This window comes from Stegodyphus dumicola, chromosome 2, assembly GCF_044657685.1.
Source record: "Stegodyphus dumicola isolate Sdum_Otavi_A_Nest chromosome 2, ASM4465768v1".
Classification (NCBI taxonomy): Eukaryota; Metazoa; Arthropoda; class Arachnida; order Araneae; family Eresidae; genus Stegodyphus; species Stegodyphus dumicola.
The window spans coordinates 92,708,476-92,730,399 of NC_140769.1; the positions used below are offsets into that span (position 1 = coordinate 92,708,476).

A 21,924-nucleotide genomic window follows, 5' to 3' on the forward strand; every position below is an offset into this window, starting at 1 on the left:
GCTACTTAAATTTTATAAAAATATTCAATGTTTTTAATTAGATATATCATTAGTTAAATACATTTTTATTATAGACTATATGTGTTCAAAATTTGGTGAATCTGATTGTCGCTGTTTTTCCACAGTTAGTGTTCGGAGTATTACGGCAAAGCACTCGAAGGCTATCTTTCTAAGGCCTGCCGTTTATAATGTTGCATAATGTACAATTTATGCCATTATTTCTCTTGAGCGTGTTGTCGATGACTGCCTTAGCCCGCTTTGTGTGCCCAGTAGTTTTTGTATCGACATTTGTCTCGTGAGTGGACAAACTCTTGGCATTTAAAATACTTAACTCTATATATTCTTTGCTGTTCATGGTTTGCCATTCTAATATTATACATGTACTGTTACGGAACCCTTTTTGGATCGCTGATGTATAGCAATCCCAGACCCAAATGACACATTTCTTTCTTTGTAGCTTAGTTGGAAAATAATGTTACGAAATATACAGGCGCGATAAGATAGCTTCCCAGCAAAGCAGGTTTAGGGTTGCCATAAAATAGAAAGGGGAAGGATGGGTTGCCACATTTGGCGAGAAATCGCCAATTTGGCGACAAAATTGGCGATATACCATGGACGGATGGAGAACCTTCTGGAAAGAATTCTTACCGTTTTAGCCCAGAATGTTCTCAAACACAAGCCGAAAGCTATATATTATTGTATGTATGTATTTAATTATGGCAAAGCACACTAGGGCTATCTGCCTAAGGGGAGGGATGCCTTCGTGGAGGACTTTCTAAGGGAAACTGGCTCGTATACACGTTACACATGGGGAAAACCACGAAAACACCCATGCAGCCAGCCCGTTCGCGGGATTCGAACCTCGGACCGAACTACCAGTGTTCAGCGACTTTACCGCTCGGCCGCTAGTGGGCCTGAAAGCTATATAAACCCTGCTGGTCCGCAGTCAGTTAGAGTGTGTGCCTCGTCTAGCGAGCTGATAGTCAGTCATTGAGCGAGTGTCTCGAAGTCTAGCGCCGAGTGGGTCGTCGAGTGCATCGAAGAGTCTCTTAGTGTATCGCGGTTAGTGCATCGTCGAGAGAGTGCGTTAAGCTGCGGGAACAATTGAACCGAAGATTCAGGAGCTGTGCTCTGTGTGTCGTCGAGTGCATCGCGAGTTGTAGCGTGGAGAGTCTCGAGAGTACGTGGAGTTTCGAGAACGACCGAGCAGAGTTTGGAGCTGTACTCTGGTGCTTCGCAGTGAAGCTGTCTCCACCGCTATTGCCTCACAGTGTGAAGGCTGTGCCGCTGATTGTTCCAGCGTGTTTATAGTAGATCTTCGACGACTGTAAACGTGTTTTGGAGCTGTCCTGATTAATATTGGTAAATAATAAAGTGTGTTTTGATACTTCATCAAGTGTCCTCGTTATTCACTCCAAAACCCTGTAGGAATGTGAAGGAAGAAAATAGCGTAACAACTGGGGTCAGAAGAAAAACGCAACAATAAGTTTATAATCATTTTCATGATATTCGAAATATGTTGTTACTATTTTTAGGATTTCAGTTTGTGAAAGGTCTTCTGGAACTGAGTCATCTTACGAATTCGTTTTTGGGTCTCTTGACCAATACTAATTTTTTGGTTTTTTTATTTCTTTTTTTGCATTTTCATCATTATTTATATCTTCGTATTATTCGCATTTAACTACAATGAGGCCTCGTTTAATTTTCGTGATTTTTTTTAACATTTGTTTTCATATTTTGTAGACGGAATATTCTATTTTTATAGAGATTTTTAGGTTTGTAGTGTTTGTAGAGGTTTTTAAGTAATGGCTTTTGAAGAGGGACTAAGATATCTGTAATTGAATTTTTTCTGTCTTTCTTAGGGAATATTAAGAATTTTAGAGCACGTTGAATGTTGGGTTGCACATTTACTAATTGTGTATCGTTGTTACCTTTTGAGGGATTATCCTGTTATGATGTTGGATTGAGGTTCGATGTTACTGTTGAAGTACAGCATATGGATGAGAGTTCTAGGGTATGAGAATTCCTTGTTATTGGAATATCTAATTCTCATATGGACTATTGTAGGATATGAGATTCTTCAGAACATTAGAGATTATAAAGGCATTTTTCATATGTTGTTGATCCATTATAGATATGTCTTTCGTTTTGCTCCGATATTCGTATAAGTTTTTATACATATGTTTCGAGAATACTTCTTTTCCCTCATCTGGATTTTATAACTTCAAAGCACTTGCGGAACACCCAAGTTACGTTTTCTAAAACTTGAGACTTAATGTCTGATCCTCGACAGTTAAGATCTTCGAAATTTTTAATAAATATGCCTGAGTTTTTTTGAGTCTTGCACTTGATAAAGTTATTGGGTTGACCGTTGTTCGATAATCCTTTTTTCTTGAATAGTGTCTGTATTTTGATATTTTTCATTATTAGCTTTTATTATGACATTTTCAGTTTAGCTGATTGAAGCTTGGAAATTAGGAATAAGTTCAAGAAAACTTTTGTGTCTTCATTTGTCACTTTCATTTTATTGATGTGTATTTCTAATTTCAGTTCTAGTGAAATAGGTATGGGATGTTTCTAATGAAATGAATCTTTTTATGAGCTTACTCTGATATCAGGCTATTGTTGTGTGTTTACAAATAAAATGATTAAATGAATAAAAAATTTGAACTGTTTAAATTATTCTTTTATTGGAAAAATGGAAAAATATTTATTAATAACAATATTTAATATTTATTTATTATTATATCAAATTTTTCCTTTAGTTTATTTCAAATATTAAATTGCTTTCTGTTGTTTCAAATAAAATATCTCATTTAACATTGACTATTTTCTACTATAGAAATGGCAAATAAATAAGTTTTGAAATAAATTTTAAAATAAATGAAATTCTAAAGATTTTTAAAGTTCAATACTAAATGTTAAATTTGATATTTTTAAATAATTTTTACATAAATATATCGATACAAATTTAATATATAATTTTTTATGAGGTCCTGTAATACTGAATAACTGTATTTAAGTAAAATTAGATTCTACCACTAATTTTCACTTTTCATTGTTGCAATTAGCTTTTATTTTGTAAGATTCTAACCTGTGTACTTTTCAGTTAACGTTAAAGGATCTTAAGAACTGATAAGCAAATAATCGCTTGAGTTAGTGAGACAGAGAATGCACGAAGGGTGAAATTACCCTTTATTACTCCACTAAAATTTTAACAGAACTCCTTCTTGGAGTTTTACAATAAAGCCTCCACTCGGGCTTGAACTCTTGAAACTAAGAACTAAAACTTAACTGATCTTAACTAAAAAGATATAGCCGAAGCTATCAAGATTCTAACAGAGTTAGCCCCTTAACGCTAATTAACGGCGAAGCTATCAAGAGCCTAAAGTACGGCCGAGCTTAGTAACAGCTTAAGAGAGAGAGAGAGTAGCCTGAAAAGGCGAACCCGTGAATAGTCAGAATCACTGGCTCTCTAAAGAAGTCAGTATAACTTCACAGTTAAATACTTCTCCTCATTTGCGTTCAAACGCGATTCTAAAAATACGTTCTGACCGGAAGTTCTGAGCTTAATTAAGAAGAGATAGGAAAGTAACTTTAACTCAAAATTTAACTGTTAGATAAATTAACATAATCATTACAATTTCAGTTTTCATAAAATTTGCTATTCTTTTTTCTTTGTATAAATCTGTCGGGAAATACAAATATTTACGACAAAATGCTGCGCAATTAGTACTATCTGATGATATAAAATTGTTGTCAGTTATCTTTTTTTAAGCATTATAAGTATAAAAATGAGAGATCATGAAACACGTCTGACTCATTCATGTATTTGTGTATTGTTGCATGTAACAGCTTTCCTTTTTATATGTTGGTATCAAATGCATGTTAGGATGGCTTTAATTGCTGAAAATTTCTCTCCGACTCCGTTATAATTTGCACATACTATTCCAGAAGATAGATTAGTCTGTATCTAATGGGTGTCCTGTACTTCCAGCTTCATACAGTTCCTATAGAATTACACAAGTTATCATCCAACTTATTTATAACATACAAATCCAGTAATATTCCTATTGCAAGAACGCTTAGAAAGCTGTTATTTAGCCAGATCGCAAACAGAATAAATGTGGAAGGAATTCGTCACCTTTCATTTCTTTACCTACAGAACATAACTGTTTAAAATAAGAAAAGCAAGCAGTTAAATAGAATTCGCAGTTTTTCAATAACATTCCATCAAAGAAAAATTTATTACACTCTTCAATCTTTCATCTTAATATGTGGAATACTTTTGAATCGTTATAATAGCCCGCTATTAAACAAGCCCCCCCCCCAAAAAAAAAAAAAAAAAAAAAAAAAAAAAACTAAATACCCAATAGGAATTTCCTCATAATTTTTAAAACTTCGTAAGAATTAAAAAAAGGGTCATTTTTAAGTCGTATCGCTTCGAGAACCCGACATATAGTTCTTGTTACACCTATGCAGGATTAGCTAAACGTTTTGAGTGAAGGATCATTTAAAATGTTGCACGTTAAGTATTATGCCAAAGGTAATTAATAATAATGATAATTAATTTAAATTCAAACTAATTTGGTGGTGCCAGAGAGGGAGGATCAACACGAGTATTTTCAGTGCTGTGTTTTCTTCTACTTTACTTTCAAGTATCAGAATAATTTAATTGCAAATAGTAGTTGTGGATGCTTTAAAATCTTTGGAAGGATGGCTTTATGTTGGACAAGCCTGTTACACATTATGTCACAAAAAATAACAAACTTTTATCAGACAGCTGTTGCCTTACTGTAGCATGCTATCTGCCGGCAGAGCAAGTCGAATAACCAAAAATAATATAAACTTCTGGCACCAAGATAAAAAAAATACTGTAAGTTTATTTGCTTTGTTTGCTTTTTTAGAAATGCAATAAACACATGTTTCTCAAACTGTTTGTTAAGGAAGATTTTGGTTTCATAAGAATGCATTGCTATTATTGTTATTTCTCTTTTAGCTCCAAATGAAAAATGGATGCTTCGGGAAAAAAAATCTCGTCTATCTACTTTGATGCCTTTTTTGATTACCTTGTGGGTCATAGGTGTGGCTTTTTTGATCATGACTGTGTTTCAAAGCCTTCTCGTTTCGAAACTCACTATAGTGAGATCATATCCAGTGGTAGATTCAGCTGCCGAACTTGTAAGAAAACAAGATGTTATTGGTATAGTTCCTCGAGAGATTGAAATTCATGAAATCCTGAAAGTAAGGAGAATTTTATCTACTATTTTAATGATATCCGAATTTTGTATACATTTAAATAATTTAAGCGAAATTTCGTGTAGATTTTAGTACCTGTTACTCAAACAGTATGAAAACCGTCAGAAGGCAAAGCATTTCCAGAAACAATAGGGTTAGAAGAGCAGGTCCATTTAACATTGAGGGAAACGGCGAGATGGCAAAATTTTCAACCGATCCCTGTGCAACTGTAACTGTATTCGGCCGTATGAAACTGTAACTCTATATGACTTCTAGCTATTTCAAAAAAATCAAAATAACTGGAAATTTCTCTGGCAGACGTTAAAAACTATATATAGGACCGAAGATAGCACCAGTTTTAATTTTTGGCTCAGAGTATTGAGGGATTTCAAGCTCTCTCTTTTTGATGCTCTTTACATCGCCTTTAGTTCAACGTTCTTAATAGTTTGAAGTGGAAACTACTGATTGGGCTCTATCATACTGAAAACAGCTGCAAGGGTACTTTTCTGAAAAGCTTCAGGACTATAAAATGTTTCTTTTTGGAAAATAAATCTTATCAAGCAGTCATTAGTTCTATGTGCATTCAATCCAATACGAACCCGTAGAAAAATAAAATTTTTGGTGTCAGAAGTGGGATTGAATGCCGGTAACAAGAGCGACGGAGGAGCCACTAAAACAGCTGGTGTCAGTTTTTGCTGCATTCCAAGTAAGGATGGAAGGGGTCATGAAGTCCGTTAAAGGAGAGATGAATGTGGGCTAAGAAAAGATGGAAGAAGCCGTCAAGTCAGTTTACGAAGAGATGAAAGCCGGCCAAGAAAAGGTGAAAGAGGATGTCAAGTCAGTTCAGGAAAAGATTGAAGCAGGTCAAGAGGAAACGAAAAGAGAATTTACTAGCATAATAGGAAATAGTCGAGACTATAGAAGGTAGAATAGACACAGTTGAAAATAAAATTGAAGAAATCAAAGAAAGAGTTTCTGCTGTCGTCAACAGGAGCCAATGGAAGAATTCCAGGTGCTCACCACGGATGTTGAAAGGCTATCTCATCTCACCTTTTCAGACCGCCTAACAGAAACTAGGGAACACAGAACAGAAACTAGGGAGGTTGCCAGATATTCAGAAGCTCGATTTTAAAGCGCTTCAAATTTCTGTAATGAGTGGCGGCAGTAGTGGACTTTTCATCAAAGGACATGTAAATAGAGTTCTTTGTGATATGACCGTCCATACAAGAGTCAGTATTACCCTTATCTGAAAAGATCTCACTGAGCGACTGGAATGTAAATTCAAGTTGACACTACCCTTCGTTACTCTCCAGACTGTGCCCGGTGATAAAATCGATATCGATGGAAAGTTAAACGTTAACATCATGTTTGGAAATGCCGCCTACCATCACACGGCATATGTGGAAGCAGAGGGGGGCAAGGGGGGACATCTGTCTCTGGACGCAGCATGCAGGGGGAGCCAAACTGATGTTACGATAATTTAGAATTAAATATTTTTTCATTGTAAGCAAACAGGAGGGGACGCGAAATCTTCAGCTGTCCCCGGGTGCTGAAAACCCTAGCTGCGACTCTGTGTGGGAGATATTACATACCCTTGCATACTCGGATTAGACTTCCTAAGGAAATACAAATACAAACGAGGGAAATATATTCGGAATCAAAGATAAAGGAGTTAAATCCGCCCTCCAAATAGCAGCTGAAGACGATATCATATTACAAAAGGAACAGAATATTTACTGCCTGTATCCATAGTTTCAAACAGAAATTTCTGGTACGGATAATGGAACCTTTATTTTCTATTGTAATTTTCAAAAATGAGTAGAAAATTCCCATCATATGCACCTACATCTGTAAATATGAAAATCTGTAGCATTATTTGTACAAAATTTTGCATTGAAAAATATTATTCCTTTTAAATGGGTATGATTAAGGAGTATTAGGGTACATTATGATGATTTTATGAAGAAATTTCTGCATTCGAGATGCTTGAAAGTTAATATATTTGAAAATAAAATGCACATAATAATGTAAAATATATCTTATTGTATCTTTTTTTGGTTTGTTATGCGAATATATGAATATTTGGTAACATTTATGTGTGTAAAGTTGTATTAGTCTTTAAAAAGATTAAGTTCATAAAAAATGTGTTGGCCAATATATTAATGAAAACTGACATTCAGAAAAGAAATTTGTATTTTTAAATCCTATAAATTTGATATTCATGGAAATATGAAAAATTATGATACAGACATTTTTGCTGAACGGTCGTGAGCCGACAAAGTATTTATGCATTTATGCAATCAATTGCAATATCTGCAATTTAAAATAAATTGGACAAATTGAAAGTATTTATGCATTTATGCAATTAATTGCAATATCTGCAACTTAAAATATATTGGACAAATTGAAACTTTTCTCAATCTCAGAATCAATAACCATAGAAATAAATGAAGTCCTTAATTAAAAAATATAACTGAAAGGAAATATGCCCAAAGGGATGATTTTTAACGTCTTGTGTGTTACCTTTATTTATTAAACATCATGTCCTTCGTACTTAAATAATAAAATTCAATTCAACAGCAATATTGCAAAATAATTTAAAAAGAGCATATCTTTAGAATTTCCGATAAACAGTCTTGCGCGCTGGATATAAAAATGTTTTTTTTTCCTTACAGTGTTGCCATTGCTCGCTTTGAAATCGTTGAGTTATTTAGTCGAAAATTAAATTTTACAAAATGTGAATTTGCAAATCCACAGATGCCCATATTTGAGTGGAGACGTACGCTATTCAGTATTTGATGGTTTTAGGTACCGTTGCTGTATCACAATGCGAGAAACATACATACATTTATGCAGATGCTTCATTTTTTAATTTCTTTAAATACAGTATAGGGCGATAATTTTTTATGGCAACAATTTGAAAAGTGATTCAAACTTTTAACGTTTTTGACGCAAAATGCCCAAACGAATTTATATAATAGCCCTTCTGGGTTAACGTCCTTTGGGCTAATATAATTAATAAAAAAATTAATATTACGCTGCTGAACTGCATTTCAAACAGCATAATTTTAATAATAATAAAATTGAAATCATGGAAATTATTCTCTAGCTCTAAAGGGAAGACTTATTCACTTTGTCCGCTCATAAACAGGCTGTTTTATTTATTTACTCCCTTGTTGCACCAACCGTGACCTTCGAGAGGGAGAAGGCCATGACACTTTAAAAACATGGCGGAGCTTTCCGTCTGATGTTATCCTCAGAAAGTCATCTGGATTTTTAAATTTTCGTCGGAAATATAACTTTATCCTATTCCTTAGTTAATTAAAATAGCTGAAAGAAAGGAGGCTTTATATACATTATTTTCTTTAGCTTTTTACAGATATTTTAATTAACTTTGTGCATAAATATAATTGAGAGAACCAAAGAAAAAACGAACATTTTACAAAAATTTAAACGCTGATTGAAAATTGCTACTGACATGATAAATTGAGAAGGGATTCTTAAGATAATAATTAATATTTTACCTAGGTTCAAGTATTAATTTATTCGCGTTTCATAGCAAAATATATAATCATCGGCTTCTATATCTCCAACGTATGTAGATGAAATACTATATAAGTTAGCTAATAAATGTGATAAAAAATATTTCGTGCAAGAAACATACCTAAATCTTATAACAAAAAGCCATTATCCTAAAATTTAGAAACTAAAAATATGTATACCTGCATATGATTGAAAGTTATGGTGGTAAGAAACATCAGCATTACTCCTAAATATTGTAATTAATAATTATTGCATTTTTAATCATATAATATTTAAAAAAATATTAAATTTTACATTAAGTGCAAATTGCAGTTCTGTTATTTTTCTCTCGGAATTCGCAATATATCTCTTGGTATGAATACGAGTGTTTCAAATTATGTTTTTAAATTATTACAGTTGAATACATTCCATTTTCATTGTTAAATTTTGCACATGCTTGTGATAGCAATAAAATTCATGATAACTGGGAAGAAAACTTTTTGTTGTGTGCTATTTAATGAAGAGCAGATTTAAATGTGCAGTTCTTACTATTGTGTATATTATTCAAATCATTTCTGCTCAGTATCCAAGGGAAAATATCCAAAGGAATGTTATTGATTTGAAAAAATGAATAAAATGGCCATGAGAATCTGCCATTGTCTAAAACAAGTGCATATACACATATTCAGATATAATCGAAAGAAATGATGTTAAAAATCATCAGCATTGCTACAAATTATTGTACTTTTAACAGCTTGCTATTCAGTGGCGTAGCTAGGGTGGGGCAAGGGGGGACATCTGTCCCCGGGCGCAGCGTCCAAGGGGCGCCAAATTCATGCTACGGAATTTTTTAATGAAACGTTTTATATTCTTGGCACACAGAAAGGGACGCAAATTCTTCAATTGTCCCCGGGCGGTGGAAACTCTAGCTACGCCCCTGTTGCTATTTAAAAAACACTAAAGGATTTTTTATTAATTGGAAGTAGTAGTTCTGTTACTTTTTTTTCTGGTAACTTTCGAACACTGCATAGTTTATGTGTTTTTTTAAATATTGCCACATACACTAAATATGCCAACATATACTATTTTAAAATATTTTAAAATTGTGTATGTTTGTTAGGTTATCTCATTTGAAATATGAATATTGGAAGCCTTTTTTCTTATAAGATTTAGGTACGTTTCTTGTACGAAATATTTTTTATCACATTTATTAGCTAATTTATATAGTATTTCATTTACATACGTTGGAGATATAGAAGTTGATGGTTATATATTTTGCTTTGAAACGCTAATAAATTAATACTTGAGGCTAGGTAAAATATTAATTATTATCTTAAGAACCCCTTCTCAATTTATCATGGCAGTTGCAATTTTCAATCAGCGTTTAAATTTTTGTAAAATGTTCGTTTGTTCTTCGGTTCTCCCAATTATATTTATGCAGAAAGTTAATTAAAATATCTGTAAAAAGTCTAAAAAGCTAAAGAAAATAATGTATATAAAGCCTCCTTTCTTTCAGCTATTTTAATTAACTAAGCAACATAATAAAGTTATATTTCCGACGAAAATTTAAAAATCCAGATGACTTTCCGGCGATAACATCGAACGGAAAGCTCCGCCATGTTTATAAAGTGTCATGGCCTTCTCCCTCTCGAAGGTCACGCACCAACCCTCTGATGAAGATCCAGCGAAAGATGTAAATTTTATATTTCATTTTTGGTCTTGGTATGCTTTATCATATATATAGCCAGTTCTGTTCACTGGGATTAAACTTTCGACTTTTCAAGAAAGGGGTTCTGTACAGGTTGCTTTGAAAGTCGCTGAACTGTAATACAAATGATTTATAATGCTCTTTTATATGCAAATAAAAAAAATGCTGTTTCAAAAGGCCGTTTTTGGAATATTGATTGAAAACCAGAGAACAAATAAAAATTCAGAAATATACCATTGCATTAAAACTTCAAGAAATTAATCCATGTTTAAGCTGCGTACTTTCCACCGCCACTCAGAAACCCTAAGCTGGCTATTCAATCATGACAGCTGCATATTTATTGTAACTCCTATTTTTATTTACATTCAGAAGTTTTAAATATTTTATGCTAATTCTATACATAGAAAAAAAATGGAAGCATATAGCTTTAATTTTTTTCAAACAGGATTCTGGAATACCCGTATTTGAAGAACTCTGGCAGAAATTGGAGCCAAAAATGGTTGATATTGCAGATCTTTTCACGCCACAGAATTTTAGGAGGATTCAGGAGGGGAAAATCTGCATCGTGCACGGCCATCTTATCATAAGTTCTGAGCTGAGTGACTATTTCAAAAAATTTGGAAGATGTAACTTTCACCTTTCAGAGAATTATGTTTTTCCTTTTCCTTTGCTCATGGCTCTCAATAGAAATCTTCCCGAGAGATTCTTAAGGAAGTTCGATTTTGGGTGAGTCTTAAACTAAGATTTTGATGCTCTTAAAATTCATTTTTGCGAGGTATCATGCAAGTATATCTGACTGCTTTTGAGTTTATGTTGCGGTGCAAGCCTTCGCACGGGGACAGTAAATATGAGCCTATGCATACATACGAGATATAGAAGGAGGTATTCACCAAATAGCGGCCTCAAGTGTTGTTCGCTATATATGGTCACATTTATAATTCTATTTTTATTTTAAACTCCGTATTGCTTGCTAATAGAAACATTGATAAATTGTACATCGATATATAGATCGAATCGCATGATAAAAAATATATAAAATACCTCTAAATAACTACATCCCAACGCTTTCTCTAAATCAACTAGAAAATGCGCGCTCTTCATTCCATACATAATTTTCCATGTAAACCCAAGGTAACCTAAACCAGATACCCCAAACTAATCTAAACAAGAGAACCAACATAAGTCTACCTACTCTTGTTCGGATAGTATTGGAAAGATCCTTTATTTTGTCCTCCCATTGGCGAAATAACCATTTTAAATGCTTTAATGCTCAATGGCGAAATAACCATTTTAAATGCTTATTAGTTTCTTTACTACAGTAAAATACAGCCACAAAGAATTTAATCAAACAGGGATTCAAGGATCAAAAAAGGATTCAGGGATATCAGGGATTTTCAGTCAAAGCAGCAACGGGAATTTTATGCAAGGATAGATTCAGACTGTATCAGAAGACTCATTGCAATTACCATCTACGATGCATTGATAATCAGAAAATGTGAGATCATCGGAAGAAATCCGCAAAATCTTTTCTTGTATCAAACATAATAATAGTTTTACAAATAAATTTATAAATAATACATATGCAAGACAATATACTGACTTTAAATTGCACTAGCCCCTTAAGTATTATTTATAATTTGTTTATTTCCCCCTTCTATCCTTAAAAAAAAAGCATGATTATAATATATCTCAAGTCTTAATGCATCACTTCAAAATCAGTCCTTGTCCTATATATAATTTTCATACCATACCCATGACGCAAAAAATATTTCAGCTAGTAATAATATTAATATCTACAAACTAAAACCTTGATTAAACAACAGGAGCAAAATAAAACTCTAACTTTATTAATTTAACATGATTTTTATATTGTAAATTGTGCATTTTTCTCCGCTTCGGGCTTCCAGGTGCCCATGTTTGGTTGGAGGATTACGTTATTCAAAATTTGATGTCTCTAGGAGCCGTTGTTTTTTCACAATGCGAGAAACATATCTACATTGATGCACATTCTCCTTTATTTAATTTCTTTTAAAATAATACAGGATGATAATATTTGGTGGGAACAATCTGAAAAAGGATTCAGCCTTTTACAGTGATTCAGCTCAAAATCCCGTTTCAAGACTAATAGCCCTGCTGAGCTAACGCTTATTTGGGCTAACAATGTTTTGGAACAAGAATTTCTGGCTATTATTTGGAATGAGAAATACCGTATGCTAGTTTTAAATTAATCTTCTTTTAAAATGTCACATGTAAACAAGCTGTGGATTGAAAGACACGTTTTTCTTCGCTTTCCGAAGAGAAATATTCCTATTCCCTTATTCAAAAACGTTGTGAAATGCATGGTATTAAAATTTCGAAGTGCAAAATAAAAAACATCAGGGAAAAGACTGTCAGTCTTTACTTCTACATGGAAAGAAGACTCCAAATGCATACCTGTGATTACTTTTTCTAATGTTTATAAAGTTAAAACACTGGAAAGAAGAGAAAACTCGCCAGGGCAAAAACAATTGCAAAGTCTTTAAATACAACTGTAGCAACAATAAAATAATAACCAAGATTTACAACTTTAGAAATCTAACATACATAATGTTCACCAGGTTTTGCCAAGGCATGTGGCTCACCGCAGAAGAACCCTGAGCAGAAACTATTTAGCAGGAGGCAATTGGAAATACATTGTGACCCTTGATGAAGTTGGGTTTACCCAAATGACAGCGACAAAAATAAGTCAATTTATTATCGAAAATGAAGAGGATAAAAATGTACAATCCTGATTCCTTCAATGGCAAAAAAAATTTCATTAAGGGTATAAAGGTTGGGTATTCTTAGATATCACGAACTGGGAATCAAATTTAAAACAGATGAATAGCGAATTATTGATAAATCTAAAAATAATTCGGTCTTGAGAAGGTTTCAGCAACATTTTTTACTAAATTAGAATTTGAACGTAAATGCGTGACTCGTGCTTACAATACAGCCAACCATGTGTGGCGAAATAACTTAAAATAATTAATCAAATGTAAAATTCAAATTCAAGTACGTTACTAGCCGAGAGCTACACAAACGCGAAGTTGGCGCGGCGTGGATATTCAAATACTGGCAATTCTAACGCAAAGCCGAAGAGAATAAATCTTTCCTGCGCTAGCTAACTATGGTTTCGAGAAGTAGCACACGTTCCGAAATAAACTCCGGAAACCTTCCTTTAAGTACTACCTCTTTCTATTTGATTTATGTTCTGGTAAGGAAAATTAATTCTATAGTCTTTTAAGAGAAACTTTTACGTCCGATATTTGCGGAAAAGGTTCCATTTCTTTATATTAATGGCTTTCAAAACATGAAAATTCATAATCACAAAGCAACAAGTCACATTTTGAAAAATCACTGCTGGATTGCTTCAAATCACAAAAACTCACCATGATTGATGGAAAGTAATCGAAGAGGCATGGAAGCGAATACCGCAGAAACATTACGAAATGTTCTTCTATCATGGAAATTTTGATGCAGACACATAATCCGGAAAAAAGACTATCACTAAATTTTAAAAAGTACTCTTTACATTTTAAACATTAATAAAACATATCCGAAATCGTTTTTAAATGTGTGTAAACACCCTCTGTATTTGTAAAGGAAATATTTTTAAAAATTATTTAAAGGAAAATATTAATTTGAAATATTTTATTATATTTTATGCCTATTGCTTCACTGAACACCAAATATAATGAAAATGCTTTCCTTATATGTAAGCAGATGTTATAAAAGTTTCGAAGGAATAAAACCAAAAAAAACTCTTCTATTGTGTTTGAGAACGTCACTGGAAAAGAATCAGGTTCTTAAAGTAAACAGACATTTTATTTGTCAAATAAGTGAGGCAAGAAAACAGTGAAGTGAAAAAAATAAAAACATTTGCCTACAAATAACACAATATTCGAAACGTTTCAGTACGTAGCGTATTCGGAAACTAAGTACCGTTTCATTCTAGCGCCGTCGCAGCGCTGTGGTAGGCGTCCCGCGCATGCGCACTAGTCTTTCTTGTTCACTGACTTTCAATTGTCGCCATTTTGGTTGCTCTATGTTGTGTTTTCAGTTTGCTGTGCACATTCAAAATGTTTAAGACAATTAGTTCTCCCGCTGACTGTGAGATTCGTGCCGTGATTAAATTTTTGAACCCGAGTAATGTTAAACCGGCCGAAATTTATCGTCAAGTGACAGAAGTTTACGGTGAATACGCGATAAGTGATGGAATGGTGAGAAAGTGGGTAAGAATGTTAAATGCAGGTCGAACAAATGTCCACGCCGAGGCTCGGAGTGGTCGGCCTTCTGTTGTCACCGATGATTTGGTAAGGAAAGTTGATGAAGCAATTCATGAGAACAGACGCTTCACAATGACAATTCTTTCAGAGGCATTTCCACAAATTTCACGTACTGTTTTGTTCGAAATTGTGTCTGACCGCTTGAATTATCGCAAACTGTGTTCCCGATGGGTTCCAAAAATGCTCACTGATGTTCACAAAACAAAGCGACTTGGTAGTACCCTGACATTTCTCACGCGGTACAGTGATGAGGGAGAAAACGTTTTAAACCAAATTGTGACAGGTGATGAAACCTGGGTGTGTCATTTCACACCAGAATCGAAACAACAATCGATGGAGTGGAGACACACTCATTCTTCGAAAAAACAAAAGTTCAAAGTGACAATGTCATCACAAAAAATCATGTGCACTGTCTTCAGGGATAGGAAAGCGTTTTGCTTAATGAATTTCTTCCCAGAGGTGAAACCATTAATGCGGCACGATATTGTGAGACTTTAACAAAACTAAGGCGTGCCATTCAAAACAAACGAAGAGGAATGCTCAGTAAAGGAATTGTGTTGCTCCACGACAATGCTCGGCCCTATACTGCTGGTGTCACTCAATCGTTAATTCGACAGTTTCATTAGGAGCAGTTCGATCACCCGCCGTACAGCCCGGACTTGGCGCCGTCCGACTATCACTTGTTCCTTCACATGAAAAGCGAGCTTGGTGGCAAGCGCTTTGGATCTGTTGACGACACGAAAAATGCTGTACAGTCGTGGTTATCGAAACTGGCGGGAAGTTTCTTTGACGATGGTATACAAAAACTGGTCACCCGCTATGACAAGTGTTTGATCACTGGCAGAAACTATGTTGAAAAATAGTTTAAGACATGTATTTTCATGTAAAAATAAAATTAGATTCGAAAAAATTGTTTTACTATTTATTTATTTATTTATTTATTTATTTTTTTTTTCAAAACGGTACTTAGTTTCCGAATACGCCTCGTATTTAGCTAATAGATTATGAAGAAATTTTATTCAACTGTTTGACCTTCTTATGTAGTAGCATAACACTTCCCAGAAAGAGAATAATACAATTTACCTTCGTATTAAAACAATAAATTTTTGATTTTTTACAAAACTTATTAACGTAGTAGAATCATAAGCGACCAGACCGGTTTTAAAAATTATAATAATTTTTTTCTGCAGTTTTAATGTATTTTTTCTTTTCAACATACCTATTTAAGTTGCAATTTTTTATTAAAGAAGCCTGATGTGCCTCAGCTGCCAGGAATGAAAAATTGAGTAAATTTTAATTCATACTGTTGAACATTTTTTTCTATTGCCCTGTATAAAATATTTTATTTTTAATGTGCAGTAGAACCTCACGCTAATATGTTCTCGAGAACTGAACCTCGCACTTACGCATGCTCACTTATTCACTGGCAATGAGAACGCTTCTCACCGTGATCAAATAGTTCACGAATAAATTTTCTCAACGAAAACATCTTGGATGACGAATGGGGTGTCGTGTACCGAACGGTAAATTTTAGGTATTGAGCGTTATTTTGGGTAATGAACACGCAAGTTGGTAACAAATAATCTTGTGTAACAAATAATCCTGTGTTTATCTAAGTGTGGTTTACGCATTTTGTAAACACATGTCTTCATTGAATTGCCACAGATATTTTAAACCTTAAATTTCCAATGAAATTTTTATGAAAATTTTTTATTTGGAGTCTGTTCTCATTTTTGCTAATGATTCAAAATAAATGTTATTAGCGAAACATGGCGAAATATGGAAAACGATTTTTGTAACGATCATGGATATAAATCAAATTGTTAATATATTTTATTAATCAAATTGTTAATATATTTTTTCTTTTTTAAGGTAAGTAAAATAAATTTTCACTTTCGCCATATTATCGTCTGCTATTTTTACTTTTATAATTTTTTGAAGACATGTATTTACGCTATTCAAGTCGAACAATTAAAATTATAATCTTAAAAACAATCTAAAAATAACAACCGTAATTAAAAATATAATATAAAATAAAAATATTCCCAAGAAAGGAGAAGCGAGTCGTTTTCTGTGGCCATTCAGAATGGAAGGGAAAGTGAACTAGGTTGCCATAAACTGAGAAGTTAATTGCCAAGTAATTTATTACCGGCACAAAGCAAAAAAAGTGTGCCAAATTAAATTCTCGAATTTCTCTTTAAATTTATCCCCAAAATTCACAGAATTTGGTATTCAGACATAATATGAATCGTAGAATCGAAATATGGAAAAACAAACGGTATATCACTTTTGAAAAAATAAATGTTATGCCAAATTAGGTATATTAGATCAACGCTATATATATATATATATATATAGTATATGCTAAGTAAAACACGCCCATTCATTTTTCATGTCTCGGTTAAGTTTCGGCAATCTGCCGAGTGGGATAGAAAATAAAGCACTTTTCCGCTCCCTTTTGACTGCGCGTACATTTTTTTTTTTTCATTTCACATTACTCAGCATAAATAAATCGACGAAAATGCCACGTGCAAATGTTACGCGTATTATTAGGCAAATAGACGTCATCTGAGATGTGATCAGTCACACGGATGATCTTTTTCATATGTTCGCTGCTCGGCACAGTTTGATTAAATGCTGCCCTATTTAATCAAATCGAGAGTGTTTGATTAGTCGTTCAAGAGAAGCTGAAAATAAAATTACAGCTTCAATAAATTCGTAAATTTCTTATATCATCAAAATTAGGTTTCATAATGATTAGTGAAACAGATATGTGAAAAACTTGCTTAGCGAATTCCAAAAGTAGAAATGTAGATGAAAGCCAAAGAAGGGCATATTTCATACATTTGGTTTTATAAATAGGCATTTTAGTAAAATTTCGGTTTTAATTGATGTGTTCAGATTAATTCGTACGTTACTGGAAGCTTATGTGTGGTTTTATTCCATTTTTCTCTTTTATCGTTGATTTGTTAGTTATAATTAAACCTGGAAATAAATTTTGATGTTCTTCTACCGAGCAGATTTTCTTTAAATAACCCATATATATTTCATGGGAGTTCTATATAGATTTTGCTTAAAAATTTAATGATTAGAATTTCCACAAATACTTGTTTATCCTTCAAACTAATCATCACAGTATTTCGATCTTTACACCGTGAGATAGACTGAAAATAGATTTTAAAAATGAAGGTTTTCTGAAGTAGTTTACATAGTTTAAAGTTATTGACTTTTGTTTAACTATTTTGCAACTGATAACATTGATATATTTTTAAACTCAAATATTTATTCTTTCCTTGTTAACCTGCCCATGACATTCAGTGATCATGAGATCCAATTTCTAAATTAAAAGTACATTTAAATGAACTAAATATTATCTTGTGCCAAATTGGAGAGCTTAATTTTGTTTTTGCATTGAAAGGCAGTGATTTTCTTTCGTTTCTGCTGTGTTCTTTAAATTAAAAAGCAGAAAATATAATATATAATCTAGTAATGTCGCGCGGCTCCCATGTAAATAAAGTTGCCATATTTTAGGAATGCATTTTAGAATGAGCGTTCGTGGAGAGGAGAAAGATATGTCACAAGCCCCTGCTGAATATGAGTAAAAACTGCTTTTGTACTGGTGCATTTCAAGTATATATGTAATAATATGCTTTTGTCTTGATAGAAATCTGCATTCTATAATTTACGGCAAAAATAAAAATTTATTGATATAATTATTTGTCTTCAGTCTCTCTCTCATTCCTTTGAAACTTTTCTTGCGTCTAGAACACCTAAAGAAAAATTAATTCCAGTGCTGAGAAAGCCTACATGCATGTATATGTCATGTGTATGGCAGAGTAATATATGTAGAGTGTATGGCTGGTATAAATGAATAAAACAATCATACAAAGAAGAAAAAGAAAATATACTTAGATATTCAAACTTAGAGTGCATAACTTTACTATGTCTATTTTGAAGACGGACGATTAAGACGATTAATAAAGAAAATGACAACATTGACACCTTCCGAAACGTTTCCAGCATGCCCTCTGAATTGTGTACTACCCATGATGCATTTAGAACAATTATCTAGCTTTCGGGCAACCATCAAATGTATTAGTCGCTGAGTTTTATTTTGAAGCGGTATTGATAATAGGAAAGGTATTTATTAAATATTTATTATAAGAACAGTTTCATTAATATAAAATTTCTGAGAGCTGAGAGAAAATCTCTGGCTAGGAATTTAGAAAAACTAAATAAATATAAAGTCGCATCGTTTCTACTTTCAGAAAAAAAAAAAAAAAATCTGAAAGTTTTCAGTTTTAAATTACGTCCAAAGGGGCGTTTTTTTAACGTTTTGTGTGTTACCTTTATTTATTAAATATCATGTTCTTTGCACTTAAACCATAAAATTCAGTTCAGTAGCAATGCCGCAAAATAATTTTAAAATGAGCATATCTTTAGAATTTCCAATACACATAGTTCCGCACCCGCTGGAGATGAAAAGGTCCCCCCTCCGCCGTAGAGCATGGAGGTAGGAAGTAAGATGGAGTAGCCCTAAACAGGTTTCTCCCGTACCCTGCTCTGAAGCACCGGCGGGTTCCACCGGATAAAGTCACGGATCCGGTATCGGACACCTCGAATACGGCGGCCACTGATATGGACCAGGACAACAACCATGCTCTTACGGATGAAGAAATTGCTACGCTCAGGCAAGAAATCGCGTCTTTAGAAGCTGGTATACTATCGAATGTGGATACACTCAAGTTACTATCAGCAGGACGACCTGTTACGGACAGAGATTACCACACAGACTATGAGAAAGATCCTTGAAAAACAGAAGAAAGAACTGGCTATGCTGAGGGGTAAGTTAAATTTTGCTTTATCTCATGCAAGCTACACGCACCCAAACATTAACTCTAAACGCAAACAAGATGAAAATTCGGACAGCGAAAAAGACCCAGATGGATTTCAGAAACCTACTAAGCCAGCCAAAGTACCCAAAAATCTGCCAGCAAATGTAATTCCTACCCAAAATAGTTTTAATGCTTTATCTCAGTCGAACACACACTGAGATACTAGTAATAACACCACTCAATCACCACAAGCAATTAACAACAGTCATACACTCACTAATAGTCAGGTAAATTACAGTAATCCCACACAATTTTGATTAAGCCGGAAGATGGCGCCACTCACAACCAATATCTCAAAAAACTTTCTACTCTTACACAAGTTAAATTCTACGGAAAAATCAGCGGCGAATACATCAAATTGCTCCCATGCACAACAGAAGATCACAGACAATGAACATTAGATTTAAAAGCACACAACATAGTACACTATGTCATTACACCCAAGCACAAAAGACCGATAAAAGTTGTTATCAGAGGCCTACCTATCACAACAGACACACAAGAAATCTCAACTGAACTCACAAACTTAGGCTACACAATCTACAAAGTAGTTCAATTAACACGTTTTAAAACCAAACAACCCATGACACTCTTTCAAGTACAACTTATGCAAACACCCAACATCGAAAAAATTTACAGTGAAACACACCTAGGCATGTTCATAATCACAATTGAAAGATACATTAGCAAAAACATTCCACCACAATGCCACAATTGCCAAAGATTTCATCACTCTTCAGATAATTGTTTCTTCATGCCAAGATGCGTCAAATGTGCCAAAAACCATAAAACATTAGAATGCCCTACACCAGGAAAAATTGATAACCCAGTTTGTGCAAATTGCTCCAAAAATCACCCAGTATCTTATCGCGGTTGCGAGAAATTCCCCCAAAACACACGCAGAAACACTAACAGCTCACCTAATTACACTTTCACTCCAAAAAATACAACTTCACAAACAGCTACATTCACACAAGGTAAAAGTTATGCACAAGCTACCTCAAATAATAGTCAAAACACCAGAAACCAGAATAGCAACAATCCACCAAGTCACAACAATTTCAATGACATATTTACTACATTAAAAGAATTAAACTCTAGCTTTGGTAACAGTAACATATTTAAATTCTTCACACTTCTCAGATCCAACATAGAACAACTCAAAGCAGCAGACACACCCATGGAAAAACTATTCATTTTATTCAATATCTGGGAAGAAGCCAACATCTTTAATTAATGCATACTTAGAAGAAAAGAAAAAAAAATTCTGAAAAATCTTCAAAGTCCAAATACATATTAAAAACTACAAAAATCACTGCTTGCATGGGACCCCTCAGCTCTCAATCTGTAAAGTACTTCTCTCTTCTACCATTGGACACTCCTGTCATGTGACCTGCTGCAAAGTTAGACCAGACAGCCTCTTAACCGCCCAGCCACGACGTCTTTAACACCTGACGCTACTCTCATCGCACGGTTCCTGCCTGTTATTGCTGATTTACTCTCCGGCTACGTTATCCCTGAGTGCCTGTACCATCATCATTTTTAATCGTACATAAGAAATATTGCCATATTAATTGCTTCATTCAGTTATGCCTTACATCACCATACGATTCCAACGTTCGAAAAGTGATTCAAGATCGTTACGGATAGAACACTTCAGTCCGGGCGCCCTTCAACACGAACGTATCGTTCTCGGATGGTAAGTGGGGACCAAAATATTGGGTCATTTACCATTAAGTTCAATGGGTTTTGACGCGATCGGATGTAAATATTTTGTAATTACGTCGTAAATATACATATAAATGTATACATTTTCTTTTTCTACAACAGTTCAGAGTCCTAAGTATATGAAAACAACATATTTTTAAACAACATTTAATTCCGAATGGAATTTTATTTTAATAATTAATTCCATTCGGAATTAATTAATTCCATTCAGAATTGTATTTAATTCCGAATGGAATTAAATGCTGTACTTTTCGCAGAACAGTTTTCTAAGAATGGTTTAATTTAAATGAAATATTTTCACAAGTTTTCGTTAATTACATTGTAAGGATCCTAAGTTTTACTAAAGTTTGTTTTATTTTAAATCTTTACTATCACTTCTTATTTTCTACTTCCGGCCAGAATTAAAAGCTTTAACTTATTTATGCAAATTTGTCTTGCTAACGCCAACTACGCAAGGTGTGGCTTTCTGCCAAGCAAGAGAGAGGAAGGAGTTATTAGAAGCAGGCCGCTTGCCATAGTAGTTTTA

At 33.8% G+C, this 21,924-nt stretch overlaps 1 protein-coding gene across 1 annotated transcript in view; it reads left to right on the plus strand.

Annotated features, from left to right (window-relative positions):
* The window catches only part of LOC146998517 (glutamate receptor-like), a 98,028-nt gene that overhangs the window by 47,049 nt on the left and 29,055 nt on the right, over positions 1-21,924 (plus strand). Inside the window, exons 6-7 of the mRNA XM_085810199.1 lie at positions 5,000-5,244; positions 10,914-11,194. Coding sequence (XP_085666325.1) covers positions 5,000-5,244; positions 10,914-11,194 — 526 coding nt within the window. The remainder of the gene's footprint in view (positions 1-4,999; positions 5,245-10,913; positions 11,195-21,924) is intronic.